The sequence below is a fragment of the Lampris incognitus genome, chromosome 8, assembly GCF_029633865.1.
Source record: "Lampris incognitus isolate fLamInc1 chromosome 8, fLamInc1.hap2, whole genome shotgun sequence".
In the NCBI taxonomy this organism is placed as follows: Eukaryota; Metazoa; Chordata; class Actinopteri; order Lampriformes; family Lampridae; genus Lampris; species Lampris incognitus.
The window spans coordinates 4,917,029-4,939,149 of NC_079218.1; the positions used below are offsets into that span (position 1 = coordinate 4,917,029).

The 22,121-nt window shown below is 46.1% G+C and overlaps 2 protein-coding genes across 2 annotated transcripts in view; one reads left to right on the forward strand and one right to left on the reverse strand.

The window, feature by feature from the left end:
* The window catches only part of cltca (clathrin, heavy chain a (Hc)), a 54,663-nt gene extending 37,151 nt beyond the window's left edge, over positions 1–17,512 (forward strand). The window contains exons 14-30 of the mRNA XM_056285538.1: positions 710–873; positions 2,674–2,799; positions 4,039–4,181; positions 4,524–4,758; positions 8,818–8,940; positions 9,030–9,175; positions 9,304–9,487; positions 9,641–9,833; positions 9,943–10,100; positions 10,419–10,691; positions 10,790–11,107; positions 11,391–11,522; positions 11,646–11,756; positions 11,850–12,020; positions 12,141–12,362; positions 15,899–15,974; positions 16,174–17,512. Of these exons, the coding sequence (XP_056141513.1) occupies positions 710–873; positions 2,674–2,799; positions 4,039–4,181; positions 4,524–4,758; positions 8,818–8,940; positions 9,030–9,175; positions 9,304–9,487; positions 9,641–9,833; positions 9,943–10,100; positions 10,419–10,691; positions 10,790–11,107; positions 11,391–11,522; positions 11,646–11,756; positions 11,850–12,020; positions 12,141–12,362; positions 15,899–15,974; positions 16,174–16,307 (2,909 nt within the window). The 3' untranslated portion in view covers positions 16,308–17,512. The remainder of the gene's footprint in view (positions 1–709; positions 874–2,673; positions 2,800–4,038; positions 4,182–4,523; positions 4,759–8,817; positions 8,941–9,029; positions 9,176–9,303; positions 9,488–9,640; positions 9,834–9,942; positions 10,101–10,418; positions 10,692–10,789; positions 11,108–11,390; positions 11,523–11,645; positions 11,757–11,849; positions 12,021–12,140; positions 12,363–15,898; positions 15,975–16,173) is intronic.
* A 1,267-nt stretch (positions 17,513–18,779) lies between these two features.
* Positions 18,780–20,487, reverse strand: ptrh2 (peptidyl-tRNA hydrolase 2). The gene is made up of 2 exons (XM_056285320.1): positions 20,433–20,487; positions 18,780–19,745 (listed from the first exon to the last, which is right to left on the reverse strand). The coding sequence occupies exon 2, from the start codon at positions 19,731–19,733 to the stop codon at positions 19,218–19,220; it is 516 nt and encodes a 171-aa protein (XP_056141295.1). The 5' UTR covers positions 19,734–19,745; positions 20,433–20,487; the 3' UTR covers positions 18,780–19,217.
* Positions 20,488–22,121: the final 1,634 nt, after the last annotated feature.

Here is a 22,121-nt window from a genome sequence, read left to right on the forward strand (position 1 = left end):
GGTCATTAAACCTCATAAAAATAAATTTGCTTATATAATTCAATTATAAATTTACTTATAAATTTGTTTAGAACCTTGTTGTACAGAACCTTGTCTCTTATAGACCTTGTTGTACAGAAGGGATTTTTAAACTAAATATTTTCACATACAAGCTACATGGTAGGGTTGTTTGTGGGATGGCATTTGTCTAGTCATTCATTTTCAGTCAAGCACCCGTTTCCCTGTGCTGATACACTTACTGGGTGCCCCCAAACTAGCAATTAGCTAAATAGACCAGAACAAAGGCAGGCATCAGGTTAATCAATAGGGTTTTTTAGGATGGCCCAGAGGTAAATGGCTGCAGCTTCTCTACCACTGCCGAGATAATGGCGCTTCACAGTTCAGTAAGCAAACAATTGAGGCAAACAGCAGTCATTACAGATAGGGAATACGACTCTTAATGAGGGACGTTGACAAAAAGACATTTCAGGTTGTATTATGAGTTTAATATTCACGAATTTCATTTTATTATTAGACTGGTGGAAGAAGTGAATATTTTCAAAAGACAGTTATTGGTATAGCTAACATTGCTTTGTGTTTTCAAAGCAGCATTGTTCAGCGGTTATAACCATCCTGCTCAAACGTTTGTTCCATACAGATGTCATCACTTGCTTCGTTGTCGGTGTACTTTATTCCTTCCCTGTCCTCTGTAACTGTCTCTCTGTATCAGGTCTGTTCTACTTCCTGGGTTCCATTGTGAACTTCAGCCAGGATCCTGAGGTCCATTTCAAATACATCCAGGCCGCCTGCAAGACAGGCCAGATCAAAGAGGTGGAGCGAATTTGTCGAGAGAGCAACTGCTACGATCCAGAGCGAGTGAAGAACTTCCTCAAGGTATGGCTGCAGGGGGAAGAAGTCATTTTTAACAGACCCTCGTCTCCTTTACTGGGTTCTGTATTTATTTCATAATCCTCTCCTCAAGCCACCATTTTATGTTGTGTTACTATGACAGGTCTCACTACTTGTTATTCCTGCTCCCTGGTTGCTGTGTGTTAATAACATGATTTAAGTTAACCACTTACTTCACATCACATGTCATGTGCAGCAACAATCCCGAGTCTTGCCATTTTGGAATCTTCATTTCCAAATGGTTTTCATTCATAATGCTGTCCCATCACTAACATATTGCCAACAAGCGTTTAGTTGTGTACGTTGGTAAATAAAAAAGTGTTCTAGTCAACCGTCCTGATGGCAGATATTATCTTTTGTGTTTTTCCCTTTTTGTCTTTGGAATGGCAGGACATGTACCAGGTAAACTCTATTCCTCAAACTCCCTTCCCCGCGTACAGGACCTTTTTTCTGCACCTTCTGTTTTATTTTCATCCCCAGATGTGATTTAAGGCGCAGTATTAAAACTGGGATTTGTATGGAGGTGTATAAGCGTATACACCACAAACCATACACCCATGGGGTGCACCCAATAGTCTTGGTGCTTGAATTAGTGAATTTGTCCTAGTGATCCATTTGTTTTGTGATTGTAGTTTATTAGAAAATGTACATTGTCGTTTCCACTAACAAGAATCTTGTAATCCACACAAGGGCCACTAGGTGTTGCAGGTGTATTTATATAGTTATAGTGTACTATGCCTTAACAGGAGCATATTTTTGGTCATTGAAGCATGTTGGCAGTTGATATTGACGCAGGGCTGTGAGGCGCACAATCCCAGTGTGTTAATCCTGCAGGAGGGTGGATGATGGCAGTGTCCCAGCACAGCCACAGCCATAGTGCGGTGTTGTAAAGAGGACTAGTGGTCAGTGCTTCTTAGTTTTTGTGAGGCTGTGCTGAATAGAGCCTTAACTGAGAGTCCGCCGTGTATGTGTGAGTGAGACAGCTGCACTTGGCTTCTAGCCTCAGACTGAAGGGGATGTTAGTTTTTCCTTTTTAATGTCTTAAGAAACTCTCTCTCGCTTTCTCTCTCGCTTTCTCTCTCTCTCTCTCTCTCTCTCTCTCTCTCTCTCTCTCTCTCTCTCTCTCTCTCTCTCTCTCTCTCTCTCTCTCTCTCTCTCTCTCTCTCTCTCTCTCTCTCTCTCTCTCTCTCTCTCTCTCTCTCTCTCTCTCTCTCTCACACCCCCCCCCTCCACAGTCAGTGGTAAACTGATTTTACAGAACTTTGCCACCCTCTAGCCTCTCTAAAAAATGTGACATGTCTCCATTTATTGTAGTAAAGAAGGCTTATTTTTCCTTGGATGTAGTTTTCTTTTACCTTGATGGTCATTTGGAATCACTTGAGCAGGATTGGAGCAATGTGAAAATGATAATTAATTTCATTTTCTGTGATTATGATCTCTACTGGCCAACCACATTAGTCAAACCTGCAGTATAGCTGTTCAAAATAAGTCAAATCAAGTCAATTTTATTTATATAGCCCAATATCACAAATTACAAATTTGCCTCAGTGGGCTTAAGTCAGATATTAATAGATTTCATATATGCACATTAAAGCCAGGTTCTATTTCTTTTCTTGGATCATGGTTATTCAAATCATATATTTCTATGGTTTTTCAGTGCTTAACGACCGCTTGTCATATGCCACCTTTGACTGTTATCACGGGTGACTTGTGTGGTGATTTGCTGATTGGTAATGATGTCATGTTGACTGTGATCTTTTTCCGCCTGCATTGTCTGATTAACAGGAGGCCAAACTCACCGACCAGTTGCCGCTCATTATTGTCTGTGACCGCTTCGACTTCGTCCATGACCTGGTCCTCTACTTGTACCGCAACAATCTGCAGAAGTACATCGAGATCTATGTTCAGAAAGTAAGGCCCAGTGACCAACAGGTCATCTTTATAATTGCGTTATGTTCTTGCATAAAGACGTTGCTACAAAGATTTAACAAGAGTTCTTATGTCTTTCAGTTTGACCATATCTCTGCCTACTGCACTATAGTAAAAGATTAGAAAAATAGGTGTGAAGGTAGATGGCTAAGGGTTGAGGTGGGTGGGGGTATTGTGATATTTTGGAGTACACTCCTACTGGCTGGAGAAGATGGAGAATGACTAAGTCCTTCAGCACTTGTGTCACATAAAAAGTCATTGGAGGTGGACTTCTTTTCACAATGGACAGAAGAGATATTTTTCAGAATTTGACACCCCATCCTTTTTCAGTCAGAGATGACAATAGCCAACTAATCTAAACCTGTATATTGGTCCTGTGCCTCCTTAAAGACAAATGAGGGATGCAGAAGTGCATGCTGGTGTCATTGATAGTCTGGATGACCACTCGTACATGGCCAAAAGACAGAACCCTCTTAGGATCACTCACATAGATTTATAACCTGGTGTAGCTATCGGACCAGATAAAAGCACATTTGTAACCCAGTGCTAGCTAGTAAATTTAAAAAGACAAAACTAGAAGAAAAACCAAGTGTAAAATGTGAAGAGATGGGGCGCCCCGGTGGCTCGGCTCACCTGGTGGAGCGCGTACCACATAAGGCTGAGACCTTACCGCAGTGGCCTGGGTTCGACTCCAGTCCGGGCCCTTTGCTGCATGTCATCCTCTCTCTCTCCCCTGCCTATCTCTCTCTCTACTATCACTATCCAATAAAGGTGGAAAATTGCCAAAAAATAATCTTAAAAACAATGTAAAGTGACTACCTAATTGTGCCAAAAGCAAATAAAAAAACAATTGTAGCTAAACGTTTTAACTTATATTTAGAGCAGTTAGCTCTAAATGTTCTAAAGAAGCGCTCACATGTGTAGGGAGTAGGGAGGAAGTCTCACAAAATTAGCAAAACGTGAAAAATATGTAACCTCTAATCACAGATTTGTCTCAATCAGTGGAATGTGAGCCCAGTTTAGGACCAAATTTTTTTTACGTATATGTTAATAACGGGGGTGTCATGAAGATTTGAATCACTAATAAAGGCAATAAGCCAGATTCTTAGACCGAGTTACAAAATCATCCCGCACACGCTCCCAAATGTGAACGTTTTAGTGTGATGATACTCCAAAGGGATTGTGTTTGTCCTCATGTTTTTGTCTTCATGTTTGTTCTAGGTGAACCCCAGCCGTCTGCCTGTAGTGATCGGGGGTCTGTTGGACGTCGACTGCTCCGAGGATGTGATCAAGAGTCTAATCCTGGTGGTAAGGGGGCAGTTCTCCACTGACGAACTGGTGGCTGAGGTGGAGAAGAGGAACAGGTACCCAAACCAGTCGACCTCTTGTCCCCAAACACTGCAGAAAACACTTTTCATTTCCAGAGTATTAACCGATTGTGACATTGCAATGAGATTTTTACAGTAAATGTACAATAAAAAGTAGTAGCTACACAGGATAACACAATGAGTGCTGGAAAGTGTGAATATCACTAAACTCAATGTAGTACACTTCTCCCCAGCCCATCTGGTGCTCCAAGTAGGATGAAACAAACGCTGAGAAATGGTGTAATGTCAGCTGCAGTAGAAAGTCACTCACTTCTCTGTGTCTCTCTCTCTCTCTCTCTCCCCCTCCCTCCCTCTATCTTTCTTCTCTCTGTTTCACAGGCTGAAGCTACTGCTGCCGTGGTTGGAGGCCCGGATCCATGAAGGCTGTGAGGAGCCTGCCACCCACAACGCCCTGGCCAAGATCTACATCGATAGCAACAATAACCCTGAGCGCTTCCTGAGGGAGAACCCCTACTACGACAGCCGTGTGGTGGGCAAGTACTGCGAGAAGAGAGACCCTCATCTGGCCTGTGTGTCCTATGAGAGAGGACAGTGTGACCAGGAGCTCATCAATGTAAGGGATCAGCCCCCCTCTGTTTCCGCAGCTCTATTTAATAGTCTCTCAACTACCTTTCTGTACAATTTATCGATGACTATGTTTACATGCAGTCAATAATCTGGTTAAGGTGAATAACTGAATTAAGTTTTGTGTAATTAAGGTGTCTACATGTGTTTGGAATATTACGATCTTTTCAATAATCACTTGACAAAACTTTTTGAAAGTGGAATTGTTGCATGTGACCCCACTTCCACCATTGTGTTTGAGATTTTTCAGAGATATCTGTTTTTCACAGAAGGCTTAATCAGTTCATCTGGACATGTTTATTGAGAGAAACGATTCATCACTCATCTAAGTGACTTGTTCAGTCTCAACTGACGTACCCCCACCCTTACAAACAGCACAGTGGCATAACAACTGAAAACAACAGTTGGTTTCATATGCAAATTACCATGACCATTAACTACAGTTACAATAGCCATGTGTACTATTCACAGATGACTGAGGTTTGTTGCAATCACACCATTGTAAGATGGCGACAGATGTACTCCTAGCCCCCACCTCCCTCCTCGGTTCAGGGATGGTCGTTCCGTCTTCACATAGATGGCCTCTTTGACTCTCCGTTCAAACCAGCGTTCCTCCCTATCAAGGATGTGCACATCCTCATCCCTGAAAGAGTGGCCACTGGCCTGTAGATGAATGTAGACTGGGGAGTCCTGGCCTGATGTGTTCGCTCTGCTGTGTTGTGCCATCCTCTTGGCCAGCATCTGTTTGGTTTCCCCGATGTTCCCTGGATAGGACATCAGAGCCCTCTTTTCCACTTCCTCCATATACCAGTTGGTCAGTACAGGTGAGACTGGGGAACCCATAGCACAACCATGCTTCTGCCTACAGTACTGCCCCCTGTATGTGAAGTACATGGACTGAAGACACAGCTTCAGGATTAGACACACTTGGTCAGTGTTAAGGGTGGTCCTATTGCTAAGGGTGGGGTTGTTTTGTAATTTCATACGGACTACCTCCACTGCTTCAATAGGAACACACATAAAGAGACGTTACATCATAAGAGACCATTGTTTCATCCACCTCCATAATGACGTCCCTCACCTCATCCACAACATCCATAGTGTTCTGAATGTGATGTTCATTACTGCCTACTGATGGATTAAGAAGAGATGCCAGAAACTTAAGAGATGTTATAGTTCACTGAGAACAATACAAACAATAGGCCGTAAAGTACAGACTAGGTGTAGCTTACCCTGAGTATAATCTGTGGTACACAATTCTGTCAATAGCATTGTGCTGTTCTACCAGCTTCAGACAATATCACCCTTTTCTTATAACCACTACCTGGATCTCGTCCTAGGGGCTCATAAGTATTTGTCGCTGAGTAACATCATAACCTTCTCATGATAGTCCGTCGGGTTTGATAAAACAGTGCATCTGCCTTTGTCTGTCAGAAGGATGATGATGTTAATGTCCTTACTTGTTGTAAGTGCATTCTTCTCGTCTCTGCTGATGTTGGACGACGGCAGCTTTGCATTGCTGAGGCAGGCTGAAACTTTCATCTGCAGTTGCTCCACTTCCGGGTCTGTGATGTTGTTGGTACGGATCGCCGATTCCATATCTGTGATCATTTCCACAAGCGGGATTTGCCTCAGTGTGACAGCAAAATTCAGCCCCTTAGCAAAGATGTCTTTCTCTGCCTGGATGAGTTGTCTGTCGGATTCTTCACCTACTTGTCCACATTGTCAAGCGTGTGTCTGGTGTCCGTCCGTCTCTCTGTCTGCTGTTGAGGGTGCTGGCCGTCGTCTGCTGATGTCTCTGGCATGTAGTAAGTAGGCCGAACTTCTTTTGCCACCTGGTTTTCAGCTTTCCGTGTTGTGCTAGATGAGCCTGCTCTGTGAACTCAATCACGTGCTGGAAAGTGGCCTCATCTAGACATGATGTGAGTCTGTTGGATCTGCTCCTCTTTGGCTTTCAAAGCAACAGTGGTAAAATTGTTTGTCTCATCTGTTCGTTCAACAGCTGGCTCTGTGCCTTCTGAAGGATCTTGCTAGCTTGCTGGCCCTTGACTGAAGGTTTCATTTGCAGGCTCTTGGGTGTAATCCTGCTCTGTCTGCACTTGAGACTGAATCTCAGGTGGTTGCTGTAGTCTGCCGTTTAACGTGCCGTTCGCTCGTACTCACGTACAAGGACTCCGCAGTCTACACCCATCTACAGGCCAGTGGCCACTCTTTCAAGGAAGAGGATATGCACATCCTTGATAGGGAGGAACGCTGGTTTGAACGGGGAGTCAGAGGCCATCTATGTGAAGAGGGAATAACCATCCCTGAACCAAGGGGGGCGAGGGGCTAAGAATACATCTGTTACCACTTTACAATGCTGTGTTTGCAACTATTCCCTAATCCTCTGTGAATAGTACACATGGCCATTGTAAACTGTAGTTAATGGTCACGGTAATTGGCATATGAAACTGATCGTTGTTTTCAGTCGTTATGCCACTGTATTGTTTATAAGGGTTGGGGCACCTGCAGTCACTGTATTGTTTATAAGGGTTGGGGCACCTGCAGTCACTGTATTGTTATAAGGGTGGGGATACCTGCAGTCACTGTATTGTTTATAAGGGTGGGGGTACCTGCAGTCACTGTATTGTTTATAAGGGTGGGGCTACGTCAGTTGAGACTGAAGAGGTCACTTAGATGAGATGTGAAACCTTTCTCTCAGTAAACGTTGTATCCAGATGAACTGATTGAACTTTTGTGATTTCATTATCTGGATTATTGAGCATACATAAGGACCGTCTCCATTTTTGTTTTTGTTTTTTTGCCCATCCGAAAACATTTAAATATTGAAGTCCTTCATTTTATTGAGCATGAATATTTATTATTTACGTCTTGCTCCTTAACTGCCTTTCGCCGTGCTGTCCTTTCTTTATCATTTTGGGGTTACATGCAGTGGGAATTCCCACCTTGTTGGTGTATGTGTACAAACAATTTATCTGAGAAAACTCCAGTTAAGATGTAGACAGAGTACATTAACTCCAGTGACTGACAAAAAAGCTAACTCAGTTCATAGCGTTCAGCTCGCAGCATTGAGTTTAAGGTATTTGCATGCTGTAATCAGATGATTGCTTTAATCTGATTAAAATCTCATTTTTAACTTGCTTTGAAACATACTATGTCCTCAGTATGTACACTTCAATTCATAATGCTTAATTTGCATGAAGTTTTCATCAACGTTGTCAAAGCGTCTAAGTATAATAAGATATATATGCACAAGTAACGGAAGAAAGAAAACCTGTATGGAGTGAGTGTTAATGTAGACATGATTTAACTCAAACAAGAACGTTTGACATGGGGGCGGCAAGGTGGCGCAGTGGTTAGCGCGGTCGCCTAACGGCAAGAAGGTCCTGGGTTCGAGCCCCAGGGTAGTCCAACCTTGGGGGTCGTCCCGGGTCGTCCTCTGTGTGGAGTTTGCATGTTCTCCCCGTCTCTGCATGGGTTTCCTCCGGGTGCTCCGGTTTCCTCCCACAGTCCCAAGACATGTAGGTCAGGTGAATCGGCCGTACTAAATTGTCCCTAGGTGTGAATGTGTGTGTGTGTCGGCCCTGTGATAGACTGGTGGCCTGTCCAGGGTATCTCCCCGGCTGCTGCCCAATGACTGCTGGGATAAGCTCCAGCATCCCCATGACCCTGAGTAGGATAAGCAGTTTAGATAATGGATGGAAGGAACATTTGAATAAATAATGAAGCCAAGCAAACAAACGATTAGTGGGAGTTGAATATAAAGGACATGGTTCAGAATGGTTCATGGCAGTTCGTTGAATCACTATTTTCTCTGTCATGCTAGTTGCATATCTTGCTGTCAGAGGCTTTCCTGGGTTTTTTTTTTCTGTCTACAGCCCTGTCTATGTATCGCTTCATAAATGTGCCTTCCTATTTTTCTCTTCTTCATTACATCTACTACTCTTGTGTGCCTCTCTCATCATGTCCACTAAACTGCCTCCAGTACAGTAGGAAGCATGATGACTTGTGTTTTGTTTCGTTTTCTTGTTAAAAAAAAAAAATACAGGTCTGCAATGAGAACTCCTTGTTCAAGAGCCTGTCTCGCTACCTGGTGCGCCGCAAGGACCCTGAGCTGTGGGCCAGCGTGCTCCTTGAGAGCAACCCTTACAGAAGACCGCTCATCGACCAGGTGACGAGTTCGCAAGAAATTAAAGGTTGAGGTTGTCCACCTGTGCTGGCGACTGATCTAATCTCTTATTATCTTGTTTTTCCTCTCAGGTAGTGCAAACCGCCCTGTCAGAGACCCAGGACCCCGAGGAGGTGTCGGTCACAGTCAAGGCCTTCATGACAGCCGACCTGCCCAATGAGCTCATTGAGCTGCTGGAGAAGATTGTGCTGGACAACTCCGTCTTCAGCGAACACAGGTACCCATCTCTCCTGACAAAGGAAATAAGAAAAAAAGCAACAAGTTTATCGATCACCCTAGTTTAAAAAACGATTTGGCAAAGTACTTTTGAAATGTGCTGAAAGCGCTTGTTCTCTCCACTCCTAGAAATCTCCAGAACCTGCTCATCCTGACAGCCATCAAAGCAGACCGTACCCGTGTGATGGAGTACATCAACAGGCTAGATAATTATGATGCCCCTGACATTGCTAACATTGCCATCAGCAACGAGCTCTTTGAGGAGGCCTTTGCCATCTTCAAGAAGTTTGACGTCAACACTTCTGCTGTACAGGTCAGTTGCAAGTGCATTACAAGCCAGCCCCCAGTATCTAACCTTTTAAAATGGAACTTGAAGTGGTTATTGATTCGACTAATTTTGACAAGGTTTGTAGGCCATGCGTGGGATCAGTTACGACTTTCCTCACTGACTTTTTCTGTTTTGCAGGTGCTAATTGAGCATATTGGTAACCTGGACCGGGCCTATGAGTTTGCAGAGCGCTGCAATGAGCCGGCTGTGTGGAGCCAGTTGGCTAAGGCTCAGCTGCAGAAGGGCCTTGTTAAGGAGGCCATTGACTCCTACATCAAGGCTGATGACCCCTCTTCCTACATGGAGGTGGTACAGGCTGCCGACCAGAGTGGTAAGGATGGATGACAACACTGAACTGGCCCAATATTGAAAAGGAGTTGGTGGGGTGAGCAGTGGAAAGAAGTTGTTTCTTATGGTCTATACTACTGTCTGTTTCTCAGGTAACTGGGAGGACTTGGTGAAATTCCTGCAGATGGCTCGTAAGAAGGCTCGGGAGTCCTACGTGGAAACGGAACTGATCTTTGCCCTGGCTAAGACCAACCGCCTGGCAGAGCTCGAAGAGTTCATCAACGGACCTAACAACGCCCACATTCAACAGGTAAACTGCTCTGTCATAAACACATCTTCAGCTTAGATGGAAAGGATGATTTTCAACATTAGCTCTTTTTATATGTTGTGGAGATGATGTTCCATTAGCAGCAGTCTTTCGTATGGTTTGTGAAACGCCACTGAAATTGTACAGAAGTATCGGAAAGTCTGTGAATGTGAAAACTACAGCCCTTATTTCGTTCTTTTTTGCTACCTTCAGTGTATAAGAAAATGAGAATAGCAACGCTACATGCCACCAACTGCCATTTAAACATGATGATTCATGGATTGTCCAAAACTTTACTACATTTGTATGTTTGAAACCTAGGTTGGGGACCGCTGCTACGATGAGAAAATGTATGAGGCAGCCAAGTTACTGTACAACAATGTTTCCAACTTTGGCCGCCTGGCCTCCACCCTCGTGCACCTGGGGGAGTACCAGGCAGCCGTGGATGGAGCCCGCAAGGCCAACAGCACCCGCACCTGGAAGGAGGTGTGCTTTGCCTGTGTGGATGGAAAGGAGTTTCGGCTCGCCCAGATGTGTGGCCTCCACATTGTGGTGCACGCTGATGAGCTGGAGGAGCTCATTAACTACTACCAGGTAAGTTGGAGACATGCAAATGCACACTCAACACACACTCCAAATATCTGTCTGTCATGCATATGCATTAACAACGTCCGATCCTTCCTCTCTCCCAGGATAGGGGTTACTTTGAGGAGTTGATCACCATGCTGGAGGCAGCCTTGGGCCTGGAGCGTGCTCACATGGGCATGTTCACAGAGCTGGCCATCCTGTACTCTAAGTTCAAGCCCCAGAAGATGAGGGAGCACCTGGAGCTTTTCTGGTCCAGAGTCAACATTCCAAAGGTGCTGAGGGCGGCTGAGCAGGCCCACCTGTGGGCCGAGCTGGTCTTCTTATATGACAAGTACGAGGAGTTTGATAACGCCATCATCACCATGATGAACCATCCCACAGATGCCTGGAAAGAGGGACAGTTTAAAGACATCATCACCAAGGTAGAATTAGGTTTTTATCTCAAAGCCTTTAAATGGAGTGGAAATGGCCGTCAATTAGAGGTTGTTTCCTATTCTAAAATTTGCGTTTGTGGTAAATTGGTTGGCTGACAAACTTTGGAATGCATTAAGCGTTGTAAGTGGATCAGGAAGTTGATTTACTGCCATGCACATTAAGTTACTCAGCATTTTGTGGGGGTCTTTCCTCGAGATACCTATGGCTAGGTACTACCTAATGGTTCCTGAAAGGACTTTGTCAATCACCTCATTTTTGTGTCTTTTGTAGGTGGCCAATGTGGAATTGTACTACAAAGCCATCCAGTTTTATTTGGATTTCAAACCCTTGCTACTGAATGATTTGCTCATAGTCCTTTCTCCCAGGCTGGATCACTCCCGTGCTGTCAACTTCTTCACCAAGGTACAGCGCAGCTGACCAGCTGCATCCTACCAGCTGGTTGTTTTAACAAGCCATATTAAATAATGTTTAAATTATGGGTTGTGTCTGCTACATAGATCTAACTTGTTATACACATGTCAACAGGTTAAACAGCTGCCCCTGGTCAAGCCCTACCTGCGGTCAGTACAGAACCACAACAACAAGTCAGTCAATGAAGCGCTTAACAATCTCTTTATCACAGAGGAGGACTATCAGGTGAGAGCCTACGCACAGAGCAGCCTCCGACTGCACCCCAACCTTTGGTTGAATTACTCTTTGTTCTAACATCTTCCGTTTCTACTTCCTCAGGCACTGAGGACATCGATAGATGCCTATGACAACTTTGACAACATCTCACTGGCGCAACGTTTGGAAAAGCACGAGCTCATTGAGTTCAGGAGAATTGCTGCCTACCTCTTCAAGGGCAACAACCGCTGGAAGCAGAGTGTGGAGCTCTGCAAAAAGGACAAGCTCTACAAGGTTCTTATAGTGGCATGCAATTCCCCTCTTGAAATTTTAGTACGTAGCAGCAAGTTATGGTCTACCACTTGAAAACCCCACCTTCCAATTTATACCCTTCTCCCTGTGTCTACTCTGCAGGATGCCATGCAGTATGCGTCAGAGTCCAAAGACACAGAGCTGGCAGAGGAGTTGCTGTCCTGGTTCCTGCAGGAGGACAAGAAAGAGTGCTTTGCTGCCTGCCTGTTCTCCTGCTATGACCTGCTGCGGCCTGATGTGGTGCTGGAGACCGCCTGGAGGCACAACATCATGGACTTCTCCATGCCATACTTCATCCAAGTTATGAGGGAGTACCTCAGCAAGGTGGTGTTATCTAAGCTCTTTCTAGTATGGACTCTTTTTTTTTCCAGAAATTAGTTAATTTAATTAAGTAGTACTTCTCAGACCATATCCATGTACCCTGCAGGTCTCAGTTTACAGAACATAAATATAGGTAAATGCCAAAAGTAAGAGGACCAACACATTTTTGACATACACACCATCGTATTTTCCTTTTTGGTGAGCCTTCTGTTTTGTTTGAGTTGGATTGCAAGACCAAATAGCCTTTAAAACATTTGTTTTTAATTCGAAATGTACAAAGAGAAATGCCATGGCCGCATTATGAAAGGTGTGTATTCGCTAAAATTACAAGATTTTAGTGGTATGATAAACAATTCTCAACATATCATAGTTACAGCTTGTTTTTCGCCCTCATAATGTTTTGTATAGAGAACGTAAAATCAGCCCAAGCACTCATGAGGGTGTAGTAAAGATGCCAGTGTACCACAGTCGTTTTCTTTTTACTGCAGATAGCTGGTATACAGTACATCGTTTGGTTGTTCCCCTGTGTATCTTACCCTGCGGCCTCTTTGGTTTTTCTTCATGGGTTTAAGAGTTTGAATTTCTTTTCTAAGCTGCACCTCTTCTCTTCCAGGTTGATACAGTTAAGGAACAGGTGAAAGTTGATTCCTCTGCTTCCTTTTCCCTCATCTGTATTGAATTGTGGTTTATTTAGTCTGGAAGAGTGCAACCTTGAGTGTGCATGACTTCACTTCTTCCAAAAGTTATTTTTACATAGACATTAACTGATGAGGGTCCTGTTTCACTGACCCAGACAACTAGGTACATATTTCCCTCACCAGACCTGAAGTCCCTGATGAAGTGGCTGTCGTCTGAGTAAACCCACACTAGCGGTTTGTTCTGGTTTACCATATACAACCAGAAGTACTCTTAAAGCCTCGTGAATGAGGAGGGAGGACTTGTTGTGAGAACTGCTCAGTTCTTTCTAAACCAGACACAGGTTTTATTATTGGCAATAAGTATGTGGGAAAACTACAGTGGAACCAAAGACCATTAGTCAGCAGTAATAGTTGCACTTACGCAACAACTGTTGAGTACTGACATGCAATTTTGATATGCAAATAATTGGCATTCGGCATTCATTGTATGTGTGTAAGGACAAATTTTAGATTTTGGTGGTCAGTGATGCTTCGTGAAGCTGCTGTTGAGTTCTCTTACACACTCCTTGTGAACAAATGAAAGAAGTTAAAGAACATATCTGCATGAGCCCCATTGTTTAACCAGGGGTTGTGGAAGAAATTGCACTTTTCAGAAAAGATTAGATCTGTTCAATTTCATATCTGTAGATGCCCCCCCCCCACCCCGTGATATTTATTATGCCAAGATTTCGACTGCTGGATCTGAAACATTTATCTTGGTTTACATAAACTGTATTCTAAACTGACATCCTGTTGTCTTACTTGTACTGCAAAGTGCATTTCTTCAGATTTTGGTATTGATTGTGTAGAGAATGTAAAGCTGGTAACTGCAGGTTAACTTTTTGAGATGCTCAGTTTGTTTTTTAACAAGCATGTAAACAGTCATTAAACCATGCTAGGCTGTCAGGCTGTCGACGGAGCCTTGCTTTTCCATATAACCGGCCTGATGAGCACCATGGGCTGTCATTTCCTGGAATGCCTCGGTGCTTTAACCCCTCATTGTGCATGTTACGGCTGGCGGTGACATACAGCTGGCTGGCATGGACTTGTTGTCCCTCTAACGAAGCTTTCACTTGGTGAAATGATGTGGAGACCTTTTGATTGGAGAGGTCATATTTTTATCACTAGAAACTGACGTAAAACTGAGCCCATGATGACTGGATGAGAAGAACGCAGTAGGCCAGTGAGAAAACCCTTTTACTTTGAACCTAAACCAAGTTCAGATGGTGGTGTTCATCTGCACCGCACATATTTGCCAACCACTATTTTTCTTCCTGGCAGCTTTGACTCTGCTACTTTTACCGTTAAATCTTCCCGCCTGTAAAAATTTTGTGCCGCCCTGAAATGCAAACACGACTTTGGGATGAGGGGAAAAAACAGACGCCACAACATATTGTTTTACAGCGCCGTGGCACACAGAAACTGTGCCGTGTGGAAATGCAATGCACAAGAGGCTCTGCTTTTCTGCCCTGCTTTTCTGCCCTGTCGGCTGATCTGTTAGCTCCTGAGCGACTGTCACGCCCCCGGTTTGCTCGAGCGCTGTGATTGGACAGTGATTACGTTTCCTGATGGCACGATTTTGGCGTGTACTTTTCAAAAATGAAAAGATGCCCATTGCATTTCAGTGTGCTATGACACGATTTCATGGTTAAGTTGTGTGTAACCTCACCCCTCCTGTGTTTCTGGATGCTTGTTGAGTAAGATGGAAATGAAGGAATTTTTTTTTTTAATTTTCATTGTTGCACGTTCTCTTCATGCAATGCACCTTTTTTGGGGGGGGGGTCCCCCTTTTTCTCCCCAATTGTACTTGGCCGATTACCCCACTCTTCCGAGCCGTCCCGGTCTCTGCTCCACCCACTCTGCCGATCCGGGGAAGCCTGCAGACTACCACATGCCTCCTCCCATACATGTGGAGTCGCCGGCTGCTTCTTTTCACCTGACAGTGAGGAGTTTCACCAGGGGGACGTAGCGCGTGGGAGGATCACGCTATTCCCCCCAGTTCCCCCTCCCCCCGACCAGGCACCCCGACCCACGAGAGGAGGCGCTAGTGCAGCGACCAGGACACATACCCACATCCGGCTTCCCACCTGCAGACACGGCCAATTGTGTCAGTAGGGACGCCCGACCAAGCTGGAGGTAACACGGGGATTTGAACCGGCGATCCCCGTGTTGGTGGGCAACAGAATAGACCGCCACGCCACCCGGACGCCCCAAAAGCACCGCATCTTGGCACGGTTTCTTGCGTGCTGCCGCACTGTAAAACGATACATCATGGCGGTTGTTTTCCCCCTCATCCCAAAGTCATGTTTGCATTTCAGGGTGGCACAAAATCTTCTCCCTCGTTTGGGCAGAGCAGAGTCAAAGGAAATAAAAGTAAAGGTTTACTTTTGCTGCTGCTTCTTATGTCGTATTGAGTGTTATTAGCTGAATATCGATGCACAGAAGTGGAGGGAATGTTTCTCTCTAAGAAATGCGAAAGGGCTTACAGTACCCCGTAACAGACAGATCGGTTCATAGCATTCAGATTAGTGTATGAGTCTTACACATTTAGAAGATGTTTACACCGCTGGTGTAATGGATGACCTACCTTCCTCTCCTGCCAAATAGCCTGGGTTGTTTTGTTTTTGTTTTGTTTTTTTTGCCTTTTCTTGCCTGACACGGTGAAATGTGCTGACTGAGAAATGGCTGAGGAACCTGTGGCTTGTTAGAAACGCCACTTAGTTTTTTTTGTCAAAGGCTTGTTCTCCTACCACACATTTCAGATATTAAATCGGATATTAAACGCACATATTTCAGCATGCCGCGTCGTCGTCGTTCTGTTCTCACTTCACGCTAAACCTACTTTCATCCTCTGTCTTGCAGGTGGACAACTTGGAAACTTCCGAATCCCTGAGGAAAGAGGAGGAGCAGGCAACGGAGACCCAACCCATCGTCTACGGTAATACCCCACATGAAATACAACCTGCCTCCTCCGTAGCTCGCCACAGCCAAGTTATACGCGGTTAATGGAGGCAGTAGCGTTCTGTCCTTCCACGTCATACCCCGACACCTCATAAAAACCTCGTACACGTTATAAAACTGGGCTGTTTTCCACCGACTTCTCTCTGAAACCTCTGCTGTGTGTGTGTGTTCCGCAGGCACACCCCAGCTGATGCTGACAGCGGGTCCAAGTGTGCCCGTGGCCCCTCAGCAAGCCTACGGCTACGGTTACCAGGCGCCCGCGGCGTACGGTCAGCCAGCAGCACAGCCCGGCTTCGGCTACGGCATGTAGACCCCCCCCCTGTACCGGCTGGAGCCATCCACCTTGTGTCCCCCACAGTCCTTCACCAGCCTGTTGTTGTCTTTTATTCCACCACGGGAGATAAAACCAACAAGCAGTTTTCTAGTTTTTGTTTGTTTCTTTCTTTTTTTTTTTGCTTTGTTTTTCTTTGAAACTGTCATGAAGGACTCCATTATATTTCTATTGTCAAAATAAAACGATTGAATCACGAGGATTAATTTTTCACATTCCGTATCCACTAATGTTTTTCTGTTTTTTTTCGGTCTATTTTATTTGAGCGGGAAATGGTTTATGTACAAAGTGGGGGGGGGGGGTGGAGGTCTTGTGAGGAGCGCAAACCTGGGTTTTAAAGGTCTGTTGTGAAGCGTCTGATTTGCACTCTGTAGTGGGAAGAAAGTCATGTAGAATCTCCTCATTTTGATGTGTGTGTGAGCAGCTTGTTCTGTCCGTCTGTAAAATGCATTTAATTATTGTATATTCAGAAGAAAAAAAGAGAAATGCTACGGCGTTACGCTATATTTGAACATGAGACTGCCGCCTTGGTGACCACAAACTAGAAACACTATGCCATACAGGACATGTCCCCCCGCACGCCGTGTGAAAAGAAACCCCCCCAAGTTACCGTGAACACAAGTCCATTTCAGAAAAGCTCGGGCTCTTAGTTTAGCGCTGTCCAGCCTACACGCAGGGTGTTCGGTCCGGTTCGGTCAAGTTCGGGTCATTCTCGTGTCCTGCCTTCATGCTTTTTAAAAGTGCTTGTATGGGACCATTCCACGTGACGGGTTGGCCGAGGATGCCGGGCCTTGTGTTTTGTTCTGTGTTCTGTGGACTCGACCTGTCCCGCGCCCGCCTCTCGGTGCCGGTCGTCGTCGTGCAGTTGTAGGTCACTGTTGTTGTGCGGACAGGAGAGATCCCCCCCGAAGTCCTGCTTGTTTCCTTCCCCCCGTTTTCAGTTGACCCTCTCCAGTCGAACTCAGAAGACTCACAGGACTGTGGACCTTTTTTTTTTTTTTTTTACATCAGAGGCTTGCGTGTATACAGGAATTAATCATTAACTCCCTGACATTATATCCGCAAATAAGTTACTTTAGATTGAAGTGTGCACTTGGAACCTGTTGATTGTGCGTAATCAGAATCCTAATGAATGAAACTGCGGTTTTCTTTTTCACTTAAATAAAAGGCTTCGTTTGTCAAGAGCTGCTGTGTCACGTCCTTCATTGAGCGGGGAGGCGTTTTTGTGTCACCAAAATGTGCAGCAACCTACCATCAGCATGGACATGAGACACACGGTCACTGAGGCTCTGACGTGTTGTGGGAGCAGCACCCCCCCCCCCCCCCCGAGGGCATCAGTCCAGAAATACAGCAACTTGCTGTGGGTGCAGGTCTTGGTTCCAGCCAAGCAGTTACACACCTGTGTCTCCTGATCAAGCTCCTCAGCAAAGGCTCTACTGGTGGATTAGTGGGATCAGGTGTGTAACTGCTTGGTGGGAACAAAGACCTGCACCCACACCGGCCCCCCTTCTGGGTAAGACTGCCCACCCCTGGTTTACAGTATCCAATGTAGTTTCCCCAGTAAACACACTCGGGTTATGTTTACATTCAAGATTTTTCACCAAAACGTGTGTGTGTGTGTGTCTATGAAGCCTAATAATATGTTCCATACACTGCCTTCCTCGGTCATGTGCAAACCCTTATACTGTCATGTTTCTAAAGCGGCGTTAGTGAGTAGGGAGCAGGTGGAGGAGAGCCTGGAGAGGTGGAGGTATGCACTGGAGAGATGAAAGTCAGTAGGAGCAAGACGGGATACCTACACATGAATGAGAGGGAGGACAGTGGAATGGTGAGGATGCAAGGAGTAAAGGTGATGAAGGTGGATGAGTTTAAATACTTGGGGTCAACTGTCCAAAGTAACGGGGAGTGCAGAAGAGAGGTGAGGAAGAGGGTGCAGGCAGGGTGGAGTGGGTGGAGAAGAGTGTCAGGAGTGATGTGTGACAGATGGTTTGGACATGTGTGGAGGAGAGATGCTGGGTATACTGGGAGAAGGATGCTGAATATGGAGCTGCCAGGGAAGAGGAGAAGAGGACGGCCAAAGAGGAGGTTTATGGATGTGGTGAGGGAGGACATGCAGGTGGCTGGTGTGACAGAGGAAGATGCAGAGGACAGGAAGAGATGGAAACAGATGATCCGCTGTGGCGCCCCCTAACGGGAGCAGCCAAAAGTAGTAGCAGTAGTAGTAGTGGTAGTAGTAGCAGTAGTGGTAGTAGTAGTAGCAGCGGTAGTAGTAGCAGTAGTGGTAGTAGTAGTAGTAGTGGTAGTAGTGGTAGCAGTAGTAGTAATAGTGGTAGTAGTGGTAGTAGTAGTAGTAGTGTAAGTAGTAGTGGTAGTAGTAGTAGCAGTAGTAGTAGTGGTAGTAGTAGTGGTAGTAGTAGCAGTAGTAGATTTACGACAGGCGATGTTCTTCTGTTGTTTTTATTGCCGGGTCGTCACGTTACATCAACACGTTACTGCCACCAACTGTCGAGCTGGTTTCAACCAAGTGAAAGGAGCATAAAGCCTCATTCCCCATTGGTCTGATTGACGTCCAGTCTTTGAAGAAAATACAGCAATTTGTCGTGTGGCTAACAACATGTTTATTGTTCAAAATATGTAAATCATCTTATTTAGTGTTACCGGTAATTATTTTCAAGACCAACATGTGTATATGTTGTGGTTTTGTTGGTCTCACAGTGCTCAGTAATACCTGACTGTAACGTTTACCAATCCCGTGCCCTCGTATAACGAATGGAAGATATATATAGAAAGCTGTTCATTTACCGCTTCTGACAACACAAAAATGAACTCTGAACTTTGAGTAAAGTTAAATCACTTGGTTCTTATAAAAATAAAGCAGAAGGGGCAAATCTAGTATAGCTTTAAGTGTCCAGTAACTTTGTCAAGTAGATCAGTCGGACCTGGTCCAATACCCAACACAGTGCGTGACCCCGGTGCGATCTGTGTCCGGCCCGCATCTTGGATCAGGCTGACGGTGAGACCCTCCTCCTTCGCGTGGTTCAGCAGCCCCATCAGGCTATCTTCATCCGGGGCCTTCAGCACCACTTTGGGCTGGCCGCAGTACTCCCACTGTTGAAGTATCTCGGGCCTCCTGCGCTGAACCTGCTTGTAGGCTGACACGGCGGCGTGGGAGCACTGGGCCGCCACCTTCCCTTTGCCCATCTTCAGGTCGTTTCGGACGACCAGGATCATCTTGAACGCCCCTCTGTCTCCCATGACGCTGGCTTCGCCGGTCCCGTTCCCCATGGTTTCTATGAGGCTCCTGGACGTCTGGCTGAGCCGGGCCCGCAAATGCCATCCGAGACCAAGTCCACAGCCCAGTCCTGCCACGAGGCCCAAGGTTAACGGGCCATACAAGGACTCCATACCTTGTCCCACCTGTGAAACGTCAGGAAAGCAGCATGAAAACGTCTCCCATAACGTGCAGAGTGCCGTTCAAGATACTGTCATTAAGATGCTGCCATTAAGATTCTGTCATTAGGATGCTGCCATTAGGATGCTGTCATTAAGATGCTGCCATTAAGATGCTGTCGTTAAGATGCTGTCATTAAGATGCTGCCGTTAAGATGCTGCCGTTAAGATGCTGTCGTTAAGATGCTGTCGTTAAGATGCTGTCATTAAGATGCTGCCCCCTCCAACCCAACTTGAGGTCCGGCTGGGTGACGCTGTGCCGAGCTCATTGTGAATTCCTCAAATACCAAAATCTCGTTATCTGTCTATGAGTTAATCCGACCATAACGAAAGGGAATAAAAGCCACGCAAAGACGGGTTGTTTGGCCAATGGGGACCACGACCCTGATCTTTGACGGTCTCCCACGACAGCCATCGCCTAGCGTCACTTAAACCAGTGGTTCTCAACCTTTTTGGGGTCCTGGACCCCCTGCGTATTTTTGATCTACCCTGAGGACCCCTCCACCTGATCTTGGGGGAGGGGGTTTGCAATTTGATAGAAACAGTAGAAACTGCATTTTAAATTGCATTATAGCATTTATTCACTGTTGCGCGTGTACGCCTCATTATCACCCGCACCGAGCAGGAATACTTCTAATTAAAACCCCCACGTACCGGCGTGTCCGTCCAACGTGAGAGCGACCAACGCGTCCGTCTCCGCCTGGGTTCGGTCGCCTGCTGATGACGTCAGACAGCCGGCTTTTCGTGGCGCGCTCCGGGGAGGTCCGCGCGCTCTTTGACAGAACGGCCGCGCGTCGACGAGCACCGGGGAAACGAAAAGAAAGAAAGAGAAGTAAAGCCGAGCGAACGAGTTCTGCTTAGCAACTCACGCCGCGCTTTCCTCATCGGAACCGAGGTTCTGATGATCATAGCGGGTGTCTCGGCATTTTAAACGTGTTTCTGTTGCAGCGTTTCCCAACCCAGTCCTCAAGGAACCACTATCCTGCAGGTTTTCGTTGTGACCCTGCATAGGCAGCCCGGCTCGACCAATCATCTCGCAGCGCTTAATTATGCAAGGTGTGCAACGTCTGACGTATTCATTGCTGATTGGTTGAACGACTACAAACCGGCGCCTAGTCAGGGTTGCAAAGAAAATCTGCAGGATAGGGGGGCTTGAGGACTGGGTTGGGAAACACTGGCCTATAGGAATGAGCGGGGACGTGTGGGTGAAACCCGACCGACGTTAGTTGAATGGATCCCATGAAGGGATCGGACAGTTCAGTGGCGACTGGTGTAAAACAAAATGTTTTGGGGGGGGGGCGCAATTTACCTTGGCGCAGCCCACCTGACGGCTGCTTTACGGTCCACACGGTCAGGGAGTTATTAAGAAGGACCACGTGACGTAGCCTAGGTAGAGTTTGATCAGGGTTCGTAGTGTAACCTATTTTTCTGGACTTAGCCTGTTAGTGGTTTTAAGTTCCTGTTATAAGCTGTTGCCACGGTATATGCCTCGAGCTCTTATTTTGAAGGCTGAAGAGAGAGCGGAAGTGCTGTACGCGGTGTCGTTGCTGTGGAGTTCTGTTGGGCGGAAGAATCCAAATAAAGTGGTCCTCGTGTGAAAGTGGAGCCTCCGTATTTGTTATTTTATAGTTTCATACCGTATAGGCGACATCTAAGAACCCTCGGTTACATTGGTGGCAGCGGCGGGATCCGGAAGTGCGCAGATCCTCAGAAGTCTCTTCGGAGCGCGGGAAGAACAAAGCGTGAGGGCGCGCTTCCGGGGGAGGGTGACGACTGTAAACTACTACTAAGACCCGTTAGCCCCCTAGCTAACGGGTCTGACCCTTTAGCCGAGCGGTTAGTGACGTCACCTTGTGGCGCAGTACATTCCGGTATCGAATCCCGCACCGGGCAAGAAAATAATCGGTTACATTGGTGGCAGCGGTGGGATCCGGAAGTGTGCAGATCCTCAGAAGTCTCTTCGGAGCGCGGGAAGAACAAAGTGTGAGGGCGCGCTTCCGGGAGAGGGTGACTAGTGTAAACTAGTAATAAGACACGTTAGCCCCTAGCTAACGGGTCTGACCCTTTAGCCGAGCGGTTAGTGACGTCGCCTTGTGGTGCGGTACACCCCATATCGAATCCCGCACCGGGCAACAAAATAACCGGTTACAGTAGCAACAGTGCGTCGTGGTGGGTGTGAGCATGATTGACAGCCACGAGAACCGTCCAATCACATTAGATAGAAAACCAATAAAACAATACCAATTCCCTGCCAATAAAAGTGGGAGTGTCTGCTCGGGTCACCCGCTCGCCAAAAGTTTGAGGGCCTACATAAGGTATCGTTTTGGACGGCGCCCCTCACCC